Source organism: Microplitis demolitor, chromosome 8 (genome assembly GCF_026212275.2).
Source record: "Microplitis demolitor isolate Queensland-Clemson2020A chromosome 8, iyMicDemo2.1a, whole genome shotgun sequence".
Classification (NCBI taxonomy): domain Eukaryota; kingdom Metazoa; phylum Arthropoda; class Insecta; order Hymenoptera; family Braconidae; genus Microplitis; species Microplitis demolitor.
In genome coordinates this window covers 19,514,158-19,534,899 of record NC_068552.1, presented here as the reverse complement: position 1 = coordinate 19,534,899, position 20,742 = coordinate 19,514,158, and the positions used below count along the sequence as shown (strand labels likewise).

Genomic DNA, 20,742 nt, shown 5'->3' with positions numbered 1-20,742 from the left:
TATTAATTAAATTAACGAATGTATTTAAAGTTAAAAAAGTAAATTGTAGTAGAATAAATGTTATTACCTCATATAAGACGTTTATGAGACTCACGAGTGGGGCTGAGGTGTGCACTGGTCCCGCTTTTCTCCAGTAGCTGCTGCCGCAGGTTTTATCACGGGTTTTTCTTCATTTACTGGCGTAGGTGGTGCGTCTTTTCGCGGTGGCATTCTCTCGTTTATGGCATCGAGACCCTTGGCCTCAGCGAACGACGTAATTTTGTGGTTCGGTGAGAATCCTTGGAGCGCTGTAACATTTTATTTTTATTTTATGCCTCTACCCAACTTATCTCATTCTCATAAATATTTAACCATTTTATCTTAATATATATAAAACTATTATTGATCATCGCTTAATACTCTTATCATATATATATATATATATTTTTTTTTTATGTTAAATTGTCCAGACTATCTTTATTGGCTTTTAGCCTTACCGTTTTTCAGAGACGTCTTGCCACCTGACAGTGCTCCCAAAGGAAGAGCACCCGTGGGCGTAAGTCCTTTCAACTGCAATACACTCTCGCTCTCCTCTCTGAAATAAATTTATCATTATCAATATCCATCATTACATTTATTACCATTTTTATAATAATAATAATTATTATTATACTGCAAAAAATTTTTGGAGTGAACTCGGAATAAATCCGGAGCGGATGACATTTTATTTATTCAATTCCCCAAAGTGAAATTTACGCCAATGGTAGTATATTTCAATACTAACTCCGAATCGGAGTAAATGTGGATTTAAATAAAATATAAATCCCTCCGAAAAGACAAACTTTAAGTGGAGAGATTTTACAAAAAACTTCGGAACTCTGAATTCAAATTTAAATAAAATCCGTAATCACTCCAAATTTACTCCCGATTTTTTACATGTATCACTTACCTGAGGACGGAAAATACTCGTGCCATTTTTCCAATCGCTCTGATTTTGTTCCTGATGACTTCCTTGCGTAAATTCGCTGCTGCACCTATTTAATTTAAATTTATTATTAAAATACCACTTAAATTATTTTAATTAATTTATTTAATAAGGAAAATTTATTCATTTATTTAAATTCCATAACTATTAATTTTTTTTTTAAATTTTTTAAACCGCGAAATTTAAAAATTCCCTGTTTAAATATTAAAAAAAAAAAATGAATGGATAAAATTAATTATAAATTTTCCTTGATATTTAATATGACTAAAATATATGTCCTTATTAAATATTAAATTACAGTATTTATTAATATAATTAAATTTAAATCGGCAGAATTATTTATACAAAATCACAACGTGAGCTTTAATTTAAATTGTTTAGAAAATATGATAATAAATATTAAAAAATAAAAAACACGTGGCGTTATTCGGCGCGTAAAAATATATTTATATATTTATTATTTTTATTATTGCGTGCATTAAAAGCTGCACACGCTGAGTGTTTTACAGATGCATTATACATAACATGCGCATGCAGTACAGGGAAATATTTAAATATATATTTAGTAAATATACTTTTTTAATCACGTACTTTTTTATTAAACTTTTTTTTACTCGAATTTTAAAAGAATTTTACCGAGTACGAGTGCAAAAGATTTTGACCTATTTGATCTACACGAACTATTTTATCAAACGATCCGAGTTTTTTTTTGACTCTACTGTCCGATTTGAATTTTTTTCAACGACCTAGACTAGTATTACAGGAAATTCTTTTGATACAAAGAGATGTTTGCTGGTATAAAAAGTAATTACAGATAAAAAATAAACTTATTTGTAATTTTATTTATTATTTATAAAATAAAGTTTACTAAAAAGACCGTATTGATATTAGGACGGTAAAGTTTGATCGCATGCTCATGAATTCCAGGCGATCATGCCCTAAATTGTCGTATCTCATTGACGAGGAAACTCGATATCCGTAACGCTCTCGATTTAATAATAATCGATAAATTATCACGCATGCAGTAAATAAAATAACGAAAAATAGATATTTTAAAATATAGAAAATATATGATATTAAATATATGAACATCGATATTGAGTATAAACCGCACAGTACGTTATTGGTTTAAATAAATTGTTTTTTTTTCTCTTATTGAAAAATAAAAATTAATTTTTTTTACAACCGCGGCCTTTTTTTTTCTCTAAAATAGTAGGGATGTGCGAATAAAATTTGCAAGTAATCGATTTTTATTTTAGTTTCAAATATTTTAATTTTAATTCGCGTAAAAAAAATAAAAAATATTTTGAAAATTTATAAATAGTGAATTTTTTAAATTGTTCGAATTTTTCACACATCCCTAAAAAATAGTCACACATTCTCCGTGCTTTTTTTTTTCATGCTCAACTACTTGTGTCTAAAAAAAAAAAAGTTTTTTTTATCGCATATTTAATATGATACTGGTTAGTCGACGTCCAATGATTTTTGGATTTTTTTAAAAATGATAAATTATAAAAAAAAAATATTTAAAAAAATTGCACTTGTAGTTTTTAAAATTTTCTACAAGTGCATATTTTTATTTTTTTTTTTTTTTTTTTTTGTAATTTATTTGTTTAAAAAAAATCCGAAAATTTTGAATTGTCTTCTAACTCCAGAACCATTATTTAATTTATATATTTTTTTTAACAATTATTTTATTTACCGATTAACAAATATAACCGCCAAATATTCTAATACAAATAATTACTAAAATCAATAATTATTTAAAATATAAAATGAATAAATAAATTTTTTTATTTTTTAATTTAAATTGATTTTAGTAAATTTTGTTTGAAATTTGAATAATTGAATATTGGCCATTGAATAAATATTATTTATTATAATTATCATACATTTAATTATGGAGAATATAAATAAAAAAAAAAACTCACCGTACGCGTTTATTATTGGGGTGAAATTCGATTGTGAGCACGTTGGGTAAACCATTGGACCACGTTACAAGGTGTAATAACGTACAGTTAGCGGCGGTGGATGGCAACGTCAACGGCAAGTCGTGATTTAAAGGACAGAAGTACCAATGTGAGAGCAGCACCAATTCACCCATATTTTTTTTTTGTTTTGTTTTTTTTTTTTAAATATATATTTACACATATTTAACATATATTTGTTTAATTAAAAGGGTGATGGTATCGTGGCGATACGTGATGTAGTAGTTTATCAGCGACGAATATATATTGAAGTAGAGTTATAGCGAAGGTAGAAGTGTGGAAATAAAACAACACATAGAACAGACAAAAAAAATATGTGCACAGCATAAGTAATTGCATTCTCAAGCTAGTGCTAATTATTATCATTTTATATTATTTAAATAAAGGGAATTACTATATTATTATATATTGGTTTTAGATTTTTAGAAAAATTTCTAGCAAAATTACTGAGACTCCATTTTTTTTTCTTTGATGAAATTGAATTTTTATTTTTTTCAATTTTTAAACCCGTCTTACAAACGGAAAAAAATGGAGATAAATCCATAAATTTTTATTATGCAGTCGAGGAAACTTGACAGGAAGTTGACTTACCAAAAAATTATCGTCTCTGAATTTTTTATTTTCTACTATAATTTATATTTTAGACGAATAATTTTCATTAAAATCGATCGGTTTTAAATGGATGACATTTTTTGAAGTGTAGCATAATATATTTTTGGGGACTCAACTTCCTGTGTCAAATTTAAAAACACAGTAAGGGAAAAATTTTTTATTATTTGTAGTTCCAGTGAAGTCTTGTGAACATGATTCAATTCATAGTTTAAAAATTTTATTTTTGTCAGTTACTTTGTTCCGAAAATGGGCAGCCGAGCATAATCAAAATTTTTTATTTTTTATCTCCATTTTTCGAAACAATACTGAGTTCATAATAAGTTTTAATAATTACAGGCAAAATAATAATAATAATAATAATAATAATAATAATAATAATAATAATAGATTGAGCGAGTTAGTTGCCTGGAGCAAATTATAATTATTCTTTTAGCAATTATACAATACCCTTTTTACAGTATTACATATATATGTATATGTATATATAGATATATGTATATTTAATTTAAATTTTTTTGCATTCATTAGTTATTAGAGATTTTAATTAATTAAAAAAAAAATGGAGTACTCATTAAATTTGAAATTAATATACAAAAGAAAAAAGTTATAAACTAATTAATTAATTAAATGAAATTTTAGTTGTTAAAAAATGACTAGTTGTTACGCTAAAATATAGTTGTGCATAAATATATGTTTAGAGAAGCTTCCTGTAAAAAAAACAACCTCTCAAAAGAGAAAAATTAGATTAATGAAGTTTAAGAAATACGTCGAGGATCATGAGGTTGTCATGTCACGTTCACAAGGACACAAGAGCATTTACTGATAAAAGTTTTACGTTAAAAAGTTTAAAATGTGAGTAGAAATTTTTCTTGCTCTTGGTAATATTATTTTAAGGAAAACTCGACAAGTGGAAAAGTAATAAAATAAAATATGGGGAAATAATAATATAAGATACTTGGAAGTATATGACCCTTGACGTCGTTGAGTAAAGAAGAGCGAACTACAGTACTCGAATTATATTTCAAGGGATATTATTATATAATGTATTTTTATATAAGTATATATATAATATGAAAAATCGTGTGTATTCTCTACGGGGATTATTCTGTTCGTGCTCAAAGGAAATTTCTTAAATAAAAAACTACACGTTCTTGGATTATGTTAACTGAGATAATAAATTTATATTTATATATATTAGAATTTATCATTTCTGGACCTTTTTTTTTGTTTATCTTTTTTTTATATACTCGAGTTTTGAAAATAAATCTAAAAAAAAAAAATCTAATAGATTTAGTATTTTCTTTATAAATAAAAAATTAATGATTCTGAAATTTACAGACAATTAACAATTATCGGATTTTTTTTCAAAAAAACTAAAAAAATGCACATTTAGAAAATTTTAAAAACTATAGGTGCAATTTTTTCAAATTTTTTTTTTTTTATTATTTATCGTTTAAAAAAAAATCCAAAAATTATTAGATGTTGGCTAACTTCAGTATCAAAAAATTAACAAGTTCAAAATTTTGACATTTTCAAATTTTTTAAACTTAAGCCACTAAATAATGATAAATTTAATTTTTTTAGTTTTAAATTTCAAAATTGACAACTCAGTTATAAATTACTGCGGTTTTTTTGACACGAGTTTGAATTTAAAACAAAGTATTTTTGAGCGGGAAAAAAATTATATTAAAAAATAAGAAAATGATAAACACTAATATATGTAAACTATCATGTATAAAGAGAAATATATATTACATATAAATATAATTTTCCAAACTAATTTTACGTAAAATAAAATAGATACTATGAGACATGCAGTTGGATTATTCAATGCCCATATAGAAAAGTCATATAGTAAATTAAAGAACATAAATATATATATATATATATATATTTATACACTTTTAATTAACTATAACACTATCCGTGTACCAGAATATTAAATTAATAATTAACATAACTTACTATTATATACTTGGTATATATATTAAATTACTCATTATTAAATTTAATTAAAAAAATTTTTAACTAAAATATTCAGAGAAATTAAAAAAAATTTTTAATTCAAAAAGAAATAAAAACTTCATAGCATCAGATTTATAATTTAATTTTTTAATAACTTTTCTATACGTCACGACTAATATGATGAGAAATAAATTAGATATTAAAGTAAAATGTAAAAGTAAATGAATAAAAAAAAATCTATATTGTAATGAAACATGAGTTGTGATAAAGCTGAGTAACTGTAAAAAATATATAACTGATAAAGAGGCATGTTACAATTGTTTCCGTATTTGAATAATAGTTAGAGGATTTGAATTTAAAACAAAAGCTCGAGGTTAAGGCCAGATGCGGGAAATGGAAGTGAAGTTTTGATATTTTTTAAACCGACACGTTTTAGTCGGGTTTAATTTATTTTTTTTATTTTTTTTTAATAGATAGACAGATATAGATTTAGATAGATGGTTGATTTAAGTATAGTTCAGTTAAATTTATAAAAAAGTTAAGATGGAATTGTAGAGCCCGGGCATATCGAGAGTAGAGCGGAGGTTAAGGAGGGATGATAGCACAGCCTCGACGGGGTTGGATGCACGCTGGAGACGTCGTTTGCTCGAGTAGAGTAGGGGACTAACCCGGGATTCAAAGGGGTGATCGATGCCCGTGGGTTTTGTCTCTTATCTCCAGTACTGTTTAAAACTCTTGTTGGTTTTATCGATTTTTAAATAAAACATCCCCTATTACATATAATTTCTTTTTTTTTTTTTTTTTTTTTTTTTTTTATTCAATTCGTCTCCTTTATTTTTATGAAATTTTATCTATAAATAAAACTCTAATTACTCTTTAATTATCACTTCAATAGACTTATTGTATAACCCGATTAATTTTATCAACGTACGTTTATTTGTAATTTATATTTTTTAATCACGATACCACACATGGTTAAGCGTTAGATTAAATTAAATAAAAACTTTATTAACACGACACACGGGTTAGTAAAAATAAATTCAACAAATAAATTCTCGCTATACTTTTTTAGTTTACTAGTATTAATAAAATGTAACTTTGCCCACAAACAAGTGAAAAAAATATTATTTATTTTTGTTGACAAACAAATAAATACTAACTTTTTTTTTTTTTTTTTAATTTTTGGGTGAAATAAGATAAGTGTGAGCGTGTGAGCAGTAATAATGTTGACGCGTGCAACGTGGACACAATTCAGTGCCAACGATATATATGTACATAATTGTATTCATTATATATATATACATATATATTTAGTTTAATTTAATTCAGTAATAATTGAGGCGATGAAATAAAAATAATTAAATGAAAAAAATAAAAACCAACATATATATATATATATATACGTTGTTTGAAATGAAAAATAAATAATATTAAATATTATTATGCATAATAATAATAATGAGAGTATAACATACGTGTGAAAACGTTCGTGACGAAGTCGCGCTACTGGCTAACGATTATTTTCATTTATATTTATATGTTATACATTAATATATGTATATATATTCAGTATTATTTTACTGTAGATTTATTCAGAGGAATCAGATTATTTATGCACTTTAAAATGAAAAAATAAAATAAATATTAATGATATTTTTTTTTTGGTTTTTAAAAATAAACTAAAATATGTAAGAGTTAAATAAAATAAAAATAATTTAACAGTCGATGAATAGTATGAATTGCAAATTATAAATGTATATGTATATAAATATAAATAGTATTTTTTCGTATAAATATTTTTTGCATAAAACTATTCTAGGCGACGAGTTTTTAAAATTTAAAAGCCAACAATGATTTTTAATTTATGAGACAAATATAAGTACAAATATGTGATACGTAATGGGTAATATTTGTATTTAAATAATTTATAATTTTACAAAAAAAAAAAAGGTTGTGTTATAATGACAGTTGGTAACAATGAAAAGCGGATCCAGCAGCAAATAAAATAGCGACAACGACACGAAACGTAAACACGCGAATTAAATACAACTCCGCGTTAACAGTCGCGATTTAGAGAATGTAATTTATTGGTTTTGGCGGCAGTTTAAATCACGTATGGTACTGAGTTAATTTTTTCAACTTTGCAATGTAAGTCATCAAGCGGACTTACCATTTTTTTTTTGGACAACGACTTTGGCTGCGACTTAATGGGGTTGGAGTTTCCCGTATCAACGGAGTATTGAGTGGTAGTAGTAGAAGTAGTAGAGGTAGTAGTAGCATAGTGTCGTGCCGATTTAAGAGGAGTCCAAGGCCAGTGTGATTGACACAAATATAATAAAGAAGGAGTACGATAAAAGACAATAAAGTGCAAATCTGGGCGTGTATTTTTTTTTCCAATATTTTACTAAATAATTTTTAGTTAAAAAATTAAAATTTTTCATAACTTTGAATTATCCGTTCTTTATAATATTTAACGTTAGAATTTATTTTATTTTAAGAAAATTACTGCAAGCGTACAAGTAGATTTTAACTTTTCAAGTTATCAAATTTTTTATGGTCATGAATAAATAAATAAATAAAAAAAATATTATCACGCTTTTGTCAACGAGTGCGTAAACGAAAGCGTGTTTTATATAAATAAAACAAATTAAACTAACGTGCAAATAATAAATTGTATGAGCATTTAACTTGGAATGGACAAAAGGGTCATTCCAATCCATATCATAGCCAGCAGAGGAAATTGGATCTAGCGTTTAATCAATTCAAATAATATATATACATACATACATACATACATACATACATACATACATACATATATATATATATATATATATATATTTTTTTTTTTTTATTGTGTCCATGGTTTGCACTATTAATGTCAAGAAAGATCACTATTCATATTAAATATATATAACAATGGTTACTGATATTTTTGCTTAACTAGAATTTGAAGTGGGAGATTTATAATTGGGAATTAAGAGGGGATAAGATGAATATATATAGAATATAATAATGATCTTTCTTAAGAATATATAAAAAATAATAATAAAAGTTGCAAGGCAATTTCGAAATGAAAATCGATGGAGCGAATGCTCAAGTAATATATATGTAAATATCTCATTTCCTTTAATATTTCCTAGCATTTAATAAGCATCCTAATCATCGTATTCCAGTTCGAAGAGTGAATTTATATTTAGATGTAATGGAATGGAGGTCGTATTTATACTAATAATAAATAATAGTAAACAATAAGTTTTAATGACCGATGCATTAACGAAAAAAAATATTAAACACTTATGGTTGATGGTACGGCTAAAGTTACGGGAATTAAATGGGGCGCATTTAGCAGGGGTTTTAAAAAATAATAAAAATATTGTCGAGCATGGGAAGCCGAAGCTTCATTTAATGGATGAAGCGGATAAAATTATTTTTCACTAATACGGTGAGTAATAAAAATAATAATAATAGTAATGGGTTGAAAAAGTGTATTGATTATTGAGACAGTAGATAGTAGCTCGGGTAGAACAAGATAAATAATGTTTCAAGAAGCAAATATTTTATGAAGAATGTGTAGAGAAAATAGTTATACTGTTTGGTTAAATATATTTATATATCTATATATGTACACGAGATAATAAATAAAGAAGAGAAAAGTTGCGATAAGAGAGATAAATTTGAAAAATTTTTTTCATGTGCACTATGATAGCGTACGGTCTATGGTAATTTGTGTGGTTTTAATATTTAAATGTATGTACACAGTGATGAATAAATATAAATAATAAGTTGGTAAAATAAAGGCGATAGTTGAGATGTGATAAATTTTAAATGTATGTAGATGTGGGTGATTATGATTGATTAAGCATTTTAATATTAATATTATTATTAGTATGATTATGATATATACATATATATATATTAGGGGTGTGGGTAATTCGAATTTTTATAATTATTCTGAAATTTTTCTTACAACTTAAAATTTTAATATTTTTTACAATAACTCAAATTTTTATCAGAGTTAAATAAAACTCAGACACGAATCTACAAAAAAATTTTTTTTTGTTCCTTTAAAAACTAAACTTCAAATAAAAATATAATATTTCAAAACTGATGAAAATTTTTTAAATTCAAATCGGGTAGTTAGAAAAATTACGAATAATTCGATTCATCCCTTATGATATATATATGATGATATGATGTGATATATGAATATATGAGTATGATATATAAGGCACAGTCGATTGATGTTTTCTTACCATCTGTCCGTACCAGCGTAAAATATGTAAACAGACAATTATTATAATTTTAGAATATTTTAGTTAAATAATATTTTAAGAAGTAATGAGGGTAATTTAATAAAATAAAACTTTTAGTGAATGGAATACCTCACGTCGAAATTTCAGGGAACTATAATTTAAATTGGTAGTTAATTAATTATGTTAATTTTTGGTTAAAAATGTATGAACATTAATTATAAAAATTACGTTCGAGTAAAATATTAAAAATCAGGTTTGTTTTACCACGCAATGACGATAGGAATGTAAAAATGAACATGTGAGAGCGGAATGCAAATAGGCCATAAATTTTAGTGGAAATTGCATCACGACGTAGTAATAGTGGATGTGGAATTTCCGCAATTTCGACGCGAGGCATCTGAATTTTTCAACTTGATAAATAGCTGATGAAAAATAGCTTTTTTTCTTTTTTACTTTTGTACTTTTTCCGATTACTAATCGTACGTTATTTATACGTATTTTATACATATATATAATCTCGGATAATACAGATTAACCGAGATTTGCTAAGTATTTTCTGATCTTTATATTTATTTTATCGGATTTAGAGTGCGGGTAACTGATAAAGGAATAAATTAAAATATATGTGGGAGGGCGATAGAAGATAAAAAAAAGTGGATAGTAAACAAGTTTTTTACCTTCTTCGAGGGCGTCGTCTCCGTCGCTCATGAGCTCGTCATCCGAACAAATATTCAATACATTAACCAGCATCTCAGTTACTGTGAAAAAATAAAACAATAAATGTCTACCGTTATATCTATTAGTAATTTTAATAAAAAAAATGTCGAGCAAGTCTTCATCTTAAGCTTAACCATCACTTTTATCGACTCCTTCGGCTCCTTATTTTATTTAAACCATGAGCTTTATTTACTATATCACAATGACATGCCTGTAGCTGATTGTATTTTCTTGATGACGGCATTGAAAAGTCATCTCTTACCTTTTTCACCGACGAAGGGCAGGGACCACGTGAACACATCCATAAAGTTTGGCAGCCAGTATGGATGTGGCGAGCAGTTGAATTGTCTGATATTCATTACGTTGTTCTCGTACTTGAGCACGGCCGCCTAACAATTTTTTTAAAATAATTAAATATTAAACTTTTCATCATTATTATTATTTTTTTTTCTCTGACTAAAGTCTTCTAATTCAATCCTAATTTTTTTCTTCAATTAATTACTAAAAAAAAAAATATACGTAATCCAGTTTAAAAACTTATTTTTTGCTGATGAAAAAAATTTCATTAAAAAAAATCTAATAATTTTTTTATCAATTACTAAGTCAGCAGATAATAAAAAAAAAAAATCTTACAAAAATATTATTTTTTTTCATTGAAAAAAAATGAAAGACCGCGGAATAGTATATTTATTAAAATGAATAAATAAATATTCATATTATTTTTATTAAGTTTATTTTGAATCTAAATATGCAAATGACTGGGAAGTTATTAACGAGTTGAGTAACAAAAATAACAAATTGCAAAGAAAAAACGTTAATGAGGAATGAAATAAAACTGACCTTATTGTTGTAAACATCGAGGTAGTTGGGCGCACTGAATATTGTTATGAGCGATGGGAAGCCCGTCGTCTGGGATTTACGGTACATACGATAGCCAGCGTCCTGTGCTTCGTGCGCCCTTATGATACTCAAGAGACTGTTGTTTTGCAGAAAGTCGCAACACGCTGCATAGCTGTTAACAAAAGTTACATTAGTTTCATTCCATCAACTTGCGCTCCAACCTTCTATGTTTATAGACTACACTAGAGTTGTTATAATAATGGAAACTCTGTTAAAAATATAAATTCATATATATATATATATACTTATAATAACATTCTCTTGTTATTTTTATATACATAAATCTCCCTCGGATATCTAGATCCTCGGGGTCATGAAAAAAATTATAAATTTAAATTTCGCTCTTCAACGAATTGAAGTAAAACTTTTTTTTTTTTTTTTAAATCATTACTAAATCTCACGAATTTTAAAAGTGATTTAATAATAAATGTCTTTGGTACAATGTCTTAAATTACTTAATCGATTTCAGATAATTTAATTAATAAAAAAAACTCGTTAGAAAATTTAATTTTTTTTGGCGCGTAAATTTATTTAAAATGAAAATTTAACTTGAATTAAACGTTTGTTAATTTAATAATTTATATATAAGTTTGTACTGTCGTTAAATTATTTCTGACGTTAATTGAATTGTTTATTTTTATGGGAAAAAAAAAATATAAGTAATTTCGTGTTCACGCGATACAAAGTTTCCATTTTCTCGGTAGAGTTTAAAAAAAATTATAATGAATTATTCTCAGAGCGACTTTGACGGAAAAATATTGCAAGCTCGGCTCACAAATTTTATCAATTCAAAGGGGATTTAAGATAGTTATACTGTCAGTAGCGTAGATCCACATTTAGTCCGCCCGTAACTCACTCTCGTATCTGCTGCTATTTTATTTAACTTTTTTTTTTGCAGTGCCAATTACGCGAAAAAGTATCACCGTAGAGCCATTAATTTTGCCAGCAGTTGGGAATTTGAAGGTTGACGTTCGATTGAATACTTTCTTTATATGTAAATATATAAATATATGGGTGATTTTTTTTTAAACAAAATAAATAATGAAAACAAATCGGAAATTAATTAAACGCAATTATAAATTAGAGTGCCGTAAAAAGCGATGAATATTAATTTGAATATAATTTAATTAGGCATTTATAAATAATGCAAATAATTTGTATATTTCCAGCGAATGGTTATTTTATTTCAATTAAAAATTCACCAGCTAAATAGCACATACACAAAAACGTACGTTGTTAATTTAGCCATCGCCGAGCTATAACATGTGCAAAAACACCCCCGAGTATACATTTTTTATTTTTAATTTCCCATGAGAGACAGTTTTACTGTACACTAAATCGTGTTCCCTCAGCTCTTCACCCGGTAGTGATTCTTTCATAAATCTCACGCTTTTTTTTTTACAATGTCATTAAAATCAATTGATAAAACTATTTTTTTTTTTTTAAATATCAAATTCTCTATAATAGAGAACAAGAGGCAAAATGGACCCTCCTAAAAAAAAAAAAATTTACATAAAGTAAAATGAGCCACTCAAAAAAAATTTTAATTTAAAAAACAAATAATCTTATTATTCAAGAATTTAATTTTAATTATTAATTAAAATCTTCTCTACGATTTAAAAAAAAAAATAATTCTCAGTCTATTTTTTCCCCTAAGATGAATTTTAATTTATAAAAAATTGTTGGGGACCCATTTTACCTCTCTTCCCTTCTTCTATATATACACAGAATTTGAATTATTTAATATCGACAAAGTAAGCAAGTAAAGTTGTAACTGAGATTGAAGGTCGACTAATGCACATGGATAAATAATAAAAACACGTAAGTGGTGATAATAATTGGTGATAGTGTGTTATAATTTACAAACGCTTCAACAATTTGAGCTCCCTTATCACTTCAGGGTAAAATTATCCCACTTGAGCTATTGTGTTAGCAACTTTTCCGACGGATGACCTCGCGTGTGATCTATGTCCTGCGCAAGTCCAGCTTGTACATACTGAACATACATTTACTCACACACATACATATATATCAAGGCACGACGATACCAGATATCCGGGGTACGACCCCCTTCCCAATTTTGAAAAAAAAAAAAAAAAAAAAAAAAAAAAAAAATATTCTCAGTCTCTCCCTACAATTAAACAGACAAAAGCTCAATAGTCAATAGATTTAATTTTTTATATGAATTTAATGTATGTCAATGAAATAATAATAATAATAATAATAATAATAATGAACTGATTAGCAACAGTCTTAGAATTAGAGACACGTCTGGTCAGTGATTACTGAAGAGTTTAATTTATTGTAGAAAAAAAGTTTACCTGTAGAAATACGAACAACCCCGAACGCTATTGTGAGAAAAGTGTTCGGCATTTTTTTCGTTACCAAAGTCTTCGAGTGGATCCGACCATAGTAAATCACACATCGGTCCATAAGCTGGGGGCTCTTTGAACCTATCCAACTGTAAAAATTAATGAATATATATCATTAATAAAATAATATTATTATTTTAGGATAATAAATGGCATTGGAAGCATATGGCTGATTAATATTGCAAAGTAAATATGATATTTAAATATAACTTTACGGATTCAGTATTAGTTTAAATGTTAACTGAGGCGTAGGGATGATTAAACATAAAGCAAAGTCTCGGTGCAGAGTTATCCTTGTGTTTAATGAGAATTTAGAGAGCAAGTGATGTAAGTGAGGCAGGAAACTGAATTTTCTCATTGCGCCGAATGTTATTCAACATTTATGTGTATATATATATATATATATATATATATATATATATATATATATATATATATAAATCATCCACTTTATTTCGCTAATTAAATGTTTCATCTGTCGTGGTAAACATCCACGCTCAGTTTGTTTCCATTTTATTTTATTTCATTTAATTTGTCAAATTACTTTATTACGAAACGCTGTTTAAACTTCAAATTATTTATGTTTGATAATAAATAACTGGAGAGGATGATTTTAAAATAGAGGTGAGATCAGACGAGGAACAAAATGTAATAATAGACTGTGTGATCGGTGTCGAAACAAATTGTTTTATGGAGAAAAGCACTATATGTAATTGGAAAATTAAATATTACAGTGTATTATATTATAAATTAGTTGTGAATGATGATGTAGGGTGTGATGGAGGTACAGTGTGTCATTGAGTAAAATTTGAAGCGAGCTGTGAGGATCTCTGTTGCTGGTCGATCGTGTTCGCTTGTTTTATACATAAATTTTGTATTCATCCGACCTCAGCGGCCCGCAAACCCGGCAACTGACTACTCAGACACACATAAACCTGAGGAATAATGGATCACAATGTAACATTGCCAGAACAACTTCCCTCTCATGTTCTATACCACTATATATATTTGTATATTTATATCTTTTGACATTCATCGGTTATCTTTATTTCTTTTTTATAATATAGATTATATGTATATATATTTCTTTGCACTGTCTCTAGGGTTAAATCGAACATTTCCCTTTGAATAAACTTAAAATAAATTTGTCACACTCGGATTAAATGATAGCATTTAGATAAATAATGACATTATGCTAATTTTAATATTTTGACCGCATTATTATTTGAATTAAATGAGAATTTACATTTAGGAAAATCGGGGGTGAAATGAGACACTTTTTTTTATAAAAGTCATTTTTTTGTTACGATTCGTAAAAATGAGGGGGCAGGTTGGTCAGCCAGAGGAATGCGATAGCTGTGAATTTGATACAAAATTTTTTTTTTTTTCAAGTGCTTGTTACCTGAATTCTTTTATTGCAAACCGGAAACAGCTGACTCCGAGATCGAATGGGAAATTAATAAAAAAAAAATTTGCTGGAACTAATTTCCAAAGTTTGTAAGCTTGACAATAAATTATGAGTAATATCAATTAATTTTCCTACAGCTTGTTGATTAATTTATTTAATTAGCGCAATTATCTGTCACTTTTATCTACTAAGTACATTTTTTTTTTTAATGGGGACTCATTTGCGCCAGAGTTTCTTGTAAGAGTGTATAGTATATATCTATTAATTTATTTATTTACGAAGTAAGAAAATAAAAATATTCTGGGTTTATTTTATCGTCGATCGAATGCGTCATGAAAAATCTGAAAAGGATGTGCGGGATTGTAGTAAATATATGTAAAAATGTAAAAAGGTATGTGGTACATATACTCAGGAGAGATCAAGATATAAGAACATTAGCATATGTTGCAGATATCTTCCGATATGCGATGGAAACAGAACGGAAGGAGGCCGATGGATTTAACAGAACGTCCTCATATATTCTAGTGGTTTATAAGAATCCGTTGGCGGATGGTAATGCAGCGCATCGCGGGAATATTTTTTACCAAGACGTTAAAATGAAAGTAAAATGGGTGAGCAAGTAAGTGCCTGGGACGCGATGACAATGAGCATTAAACTGATGATTGCTGGTTCGTGAGGACTTTTAACTATTTTATGGCTGGCTCTAAGTGCTGAATTTTTATATACAATTTAAAATCCCCTTTCGCTGGATTGCATAAAAACGAACCGTGGAAAGGGGATGGAAAATATAACTGCGATACGCTTCTAGAAATTTATTTTTATGCTCAACTATCAACTATTTTTTTTCACGATCGCTTTTTCCAAATATTTTTTAACTCTTTTTTATGGTATCGCTGCTTAAACTTTGGCTGTAAATAATTTAATTCAATGGATGATATATTTAAATTAAGAAAAAAAAAATTATTTAACATTTTAAAATCCAGCGATAAAAAACTGTAGCAATTTAAAGGGGATCGTTGGATTTGCGACGTCAGGATGATACGGAGTCGGTTAATTCAGTTGGAAAAATCCTGATATATGTTTATATTTTATACTTATATATTTTTTTATGTTGAATAAAAATGAGTATAAAGTTTAAGCATGTGTGAGCGTGTGAGTGTGGGTGTGTGAGTCTGGAGTATGAAAGGTATAAGCGTGGGTGGGCGATCGATAGAGCAGGTGGCAGCACATTGGGTTAGTTTCCTAGTTCACTTCCGCTTGTGTGCCTTGGGTTTGCATGGCATTTTAATGGATCAACCGATTCCTCGTCAATCATTTTATTTAGACTAAGGCTAAGAATATGTTTAATGTCATTTATACAATTAGCATCAGCTACAAAGGCCAGATACTATCGCCGGATAGTTTTTTTATAATTTATTTACATTGTAGCGCATATTGGTCGAATTTTTGGTGGGATGACGGTTGTAGATAAGACAAATTGATTAAGTCTACTGATATTTTGTATTAGTTTTTTTTTCTTACCTTCCGGATGTCTTCTAAGTGATGGATTTCGGGTGATAGGCCACCGTGAACGCACAAAAATTGCTGGTTCATCAGGGCAGCTAGTGGTAAACAGTCAAAGGCGTCCATACACGCATCGTATACTTTCTCCGAGTATTTTATTTTGCCTAAAACAATTTAATTTTTTAACATTTTTTTAATATTCAAAAAAAAAATTTATATAACATTTAGAATGGATAATTTTAGTAAAATAAAAATTACTAGAAAAAAATCATAAAAATTTGAAATTTTTAATATGATATTGAAATAAGCCGGTCTAATAATAATTTTTAGATTTTTTTAAAATTTATCATTTTTAAATGATAGAGCTAGAATTTTCGCCTTAATTATAAATAACAATTAGTAATTAATGGTGTCGAATTTTTAATATTACGTCGAAAATATTGGTCGTATAAAAAAATTTTTCAAATAAAAGTTGTTCCAAATTTAATTTTACAAAAAAAATGTTCCTTATAATTTTTTCTTAGGACCAAAAAATAAGCCGTAATTTCAAAATTAAGATTTTAATAATTAACAAAAATTTGAATCATACATTATAAATCTTAATTTTTAAATTACGGTGAAACTATTGGTCGTATAAGAAAATCATAAGAGTCACTTTTTTTAGAAAACTAAATTTCTCACAACTTTTGTTTCAAAACTTTTTTTATAAGACCAATATTTTCGCCGTAATATTCAACATTTAAAGCATTAATTTCAAAATTAAGTCAAAAAACTTGTCGCTCATGATAATTTAAAAAAAATAAATATTTTACAAAATTGCACCTATAGTTTTTTTAATTTTCGACACGTGTATATTTTTATTTTTTTTTTTTTTAAATTAAATTATTAAAAAAAAAAAAAAAAATTATTAATTGTCTACTAACTTCAGGATTATTTTTTATTTATAAAATCAATTTCATTTATTAATTGTAATTATGCTTTTTCATATTTGTTGTAAACTCCTGATTCAATCCATATTCACTCTGCAAATTTTTTACAGCGTAATATAAATTTATAAAAAAACTAAAAATTATTCAAATTTGAAAAGAAACTTTTTTGATAATTAAATTTAAAATTAATAATGTCTTTTATTTCGATTTATCTGTGGGATTTTAGATTGCATTGTCTTAAGCCCATATTTAACCTTAATGAGGGATTTACCATTGAAAATAGTAATTACGCAAGAGTTAGACAGGGAATGCAAGTTTTTAAAACAGGAACAAGTATTTTGGATTAAGTTGTAGATAAACCGTAAGAATTTGAATAAATTTAACATTTTAATGAGCGTGAGTCGTGATAAGTAATAATTTAACTGCATAATAACAAACATCAACCATAGAAAATTAAGTTCATTTTAAATTTTTATTCCACAAGTTTTGGTTACCAGAAAATATTTAGTCTTCATTTGAACAATTTCATTAAAATATAATTCACCTTAATTTCGATTAAGTCATTACGCTTTTAAATATTCACCAATCGTACTAGATTTATTTTTCATTTTGAATGAAGCCAGGGAACTCATTAATTATGAGCATTCATTTCCATTCATGGTTTCAAGTTAATTTTCTTTGTTTATTTATTTTACTTTTTGCTACCTTCGGTTTTTATTTTAAATTACAAAGTAACATTACTGAAGCAACTGAACTGCGGAGCTAGAGAGAAGTTAAGAGTACGAGTAAGACGTGTTCAGTTTAAGAGCAAAAGAAATTAATGGCGAAACTCAAGTGAAGAAACCAGACAGTTGATACTAAGAAGTTTCTTTAAAGTGAAAATGGTAAATTTTCACATCAGTGATCAAGTTTTAAGGAGTTTTTTTGTTTATACGTACGTCATACTGAGAAAATAATAACTTTTATAAATATTGTATATTCTTCTTACAAAAAATTATTCTATTGAAAATTTAAAATCTAATATATTTTTAATACGAAAATTTGAAAATTTCATTGAAAATCATTTTTTTAATCGAAGAAATCTGATGTACCTAAAGATCGGAACGTTTTCTACGGAGCGAAAATGAAAAATAAAAAATCTACTGGATCTAGATTTATGAATTTTTTCGCATTTTTCTCTGGTATATCAGCCGAAAATTTTCGCCATGTCCTAATTACCCCTTATCAGCTTTAAGCAGTCGAATTACAAATTTTTTAATTTTCATTGCGCGAAAGCTTCAGATTTTGAGGCATAGGAAATCCGAGCTCAGCTCGCGAAATTCTGACCTTTTTTTTGGAATACTATAAAGAAATTCCGATTTTTTCCGAAAGAAATTATTTTTCAACTTAAATATAAAATTATTCGTATAATAATTTTGATTTACTACTTAAGAAAATATTATTTTTACAAAAGTAAATTTTTTTCAATGCAATTTCAAAATTACTTGGATAAAAAATTCGCCATTCGTTCATTTTATTATATTTTATATACCTATATATATGAGTATTTTTTGTGGCTTGTCCGTATACTTTATTGGTGTGTTGACGTGACAATAAAGCGTTGAAACAAAAAATAAAAAAAGGCCAGAAAAGATGTAAAGGCGATTGGTCGTCGGAAATTTCCGAGTCCTAGTGACATTTGAGAGGGATTTGTCGTCAATAAAACGGACACCAAGGAGGCCGGTACCGATTGACGGGCGAACAGGATTAGACGATAGATACGAGAACCGGTAAAATTGATTGGCAATAGTGATTACTGTCTCTTGTATCAATAAATCTACGGGTTTTTGTTTTATTGTCGTGATAAATTAAAATCTTACCAACTATTTTATCATTTTTATTTTTATTTTCATTTTATTACTCATTCACATTGTCAACTGTAGACAATAGGATTTGGCTCTCGGAGACGAAAATTGTTGAACCACTCACAGCACATGTCTGGCATTAATCCAGTATTTGTGTTTTGTATTTAAGTCTTTAATTTTTATTTCATACCTCATATATCTATATATATTTCCAAGCTAATATATTCATATGCCAATTTCTTATTATTATCACTTGAAAAAATATTATTAATTATACTAAATCTAATTATTTTTTTTATTATTGATACTATCCTGTAAAAAATCGGGAGTAAACTCGGATTTTATATCTCGGAGTTTCGGAATTTTTAAAAAAAAATTACTTCGCATAAGGAGTAAATAAAAAATTTCAAAATTTCTCTTTTCAGTGGAGTGATTCCAGAGGGATACGGATTTTATTTCAATTTCCATTCACTCCAATTCGTAGTTTTAATAAAAAAAATAAACTCTCCTTCGGAGTCAATTTCACTCCAGATTTAATCCGGCTCTCCGCAAATTTTACAGTATAAATTTATTAAATAAAATAAATAGATTAAATTTTTTTATGGCAAAAATAAAAATTGTCAGCAAAAAAAAAAAAAAAAAAAAAAAATCGAACCTTTTGCCAGGAACAAAAAAAGTTATACAGCGAATCGGAATGAGATTTATGAGTATAGTTACTTTTGTTTAAGTATATATATATATATATTTATATGAAATCCTTGGCATGAATAAGATAAACCTGTACTGGGAATTTGAATGGGAGATGGTATAATGGAAAAGCTTGAATATGTAAACTATTCTCTCCGTTACAAATATATATGTATATGTATGAATACTTACATTCTTGTTTAAATGTGAAGTATTCCGTGAGATGCCGGCACTCATGGTTGCCTCTGAGTAGGAAGAGAGTGGTTGGATGGCACAATTTCAATGCCCACAGGTACAATACGCACTGAAATAAAATAATAAGACAGGCCAATTAGACAGCGGTCATAAGTTTTAGTGACAATTGACAAACCGCTCAACGGTTTGTTACTAAAAACGCTGTTGAATTAATAATAAATACTGATTGTTGTAATTTGTTTATATACATAGTCGGTGCAGACGAGCATATTTTTGTTTATAAATAATAGATGGGTGGGAAATTAAAATGTCGGTTTGCTTGTAGACGTAAGGAATTTTATTGAGGGTGCCAGTGAATGGTCTGGTGGTATTTTGTTGATAGTGTTTCAAAGTTTGTCTCAA

At 27.3% G+C, this 20,742-nt stretch overlaps 1 protein-coding gene across 5 annotated transcripts in view; it reads right to left on the bottom strand.

Moving 5' to 3' along the window:
* LOC103576807 (serine/threonine-protein phosphatase 2B catalytic subunit 3) overlaps positions 1-20,742 on the bottom strand; it is a 133,534-nt gene that overhangs the window by 4,255 nt on the left and 108,537 nt on the right. For 3 of the 5 annotated variants that reach the window (XM_053741388.1, XM_053741389.1, XM_014443235.2), the window contains 9 exons: positions 20,338-20,449; positions 16,704-16,849; positions 13,724-13,863; positions 11,343-11,514; positions 10,765-10,891; positions 10,463-10,543; positions 929-1,013; positions 477-574; positions 68-287 (listed from right to left, as the gene is read on the bottom strand). In XM_053741388.1, the coding sequence (XP_053597363.1) occupies positions 91-287; positions 477-574; positions 929-1,013; positions 10,463-10,543; positions 10,765-10,891; positions 11,343-11,514; positions 13,724-13,863; positions 16,704-16,849; positions 20,338-20,449 (1,158 nt within the window). In that variant the 3' untranslated portion in view covers positions 68-90. The remainder of the gene's footprint in view (positions 1-67; positions 288-476; positions 575-928; positions 1,014-10,462; positions 10,544-10,764; positions 10,892-11,342; positions 11,515-13,723; positions 13,864-16,703; positions 16,850-20,337; positions 20,450-20,742) is intronic. The other 2 variants (XM_014443237.2, XM_014443238.2) reach the window with 2 other exon arrangements.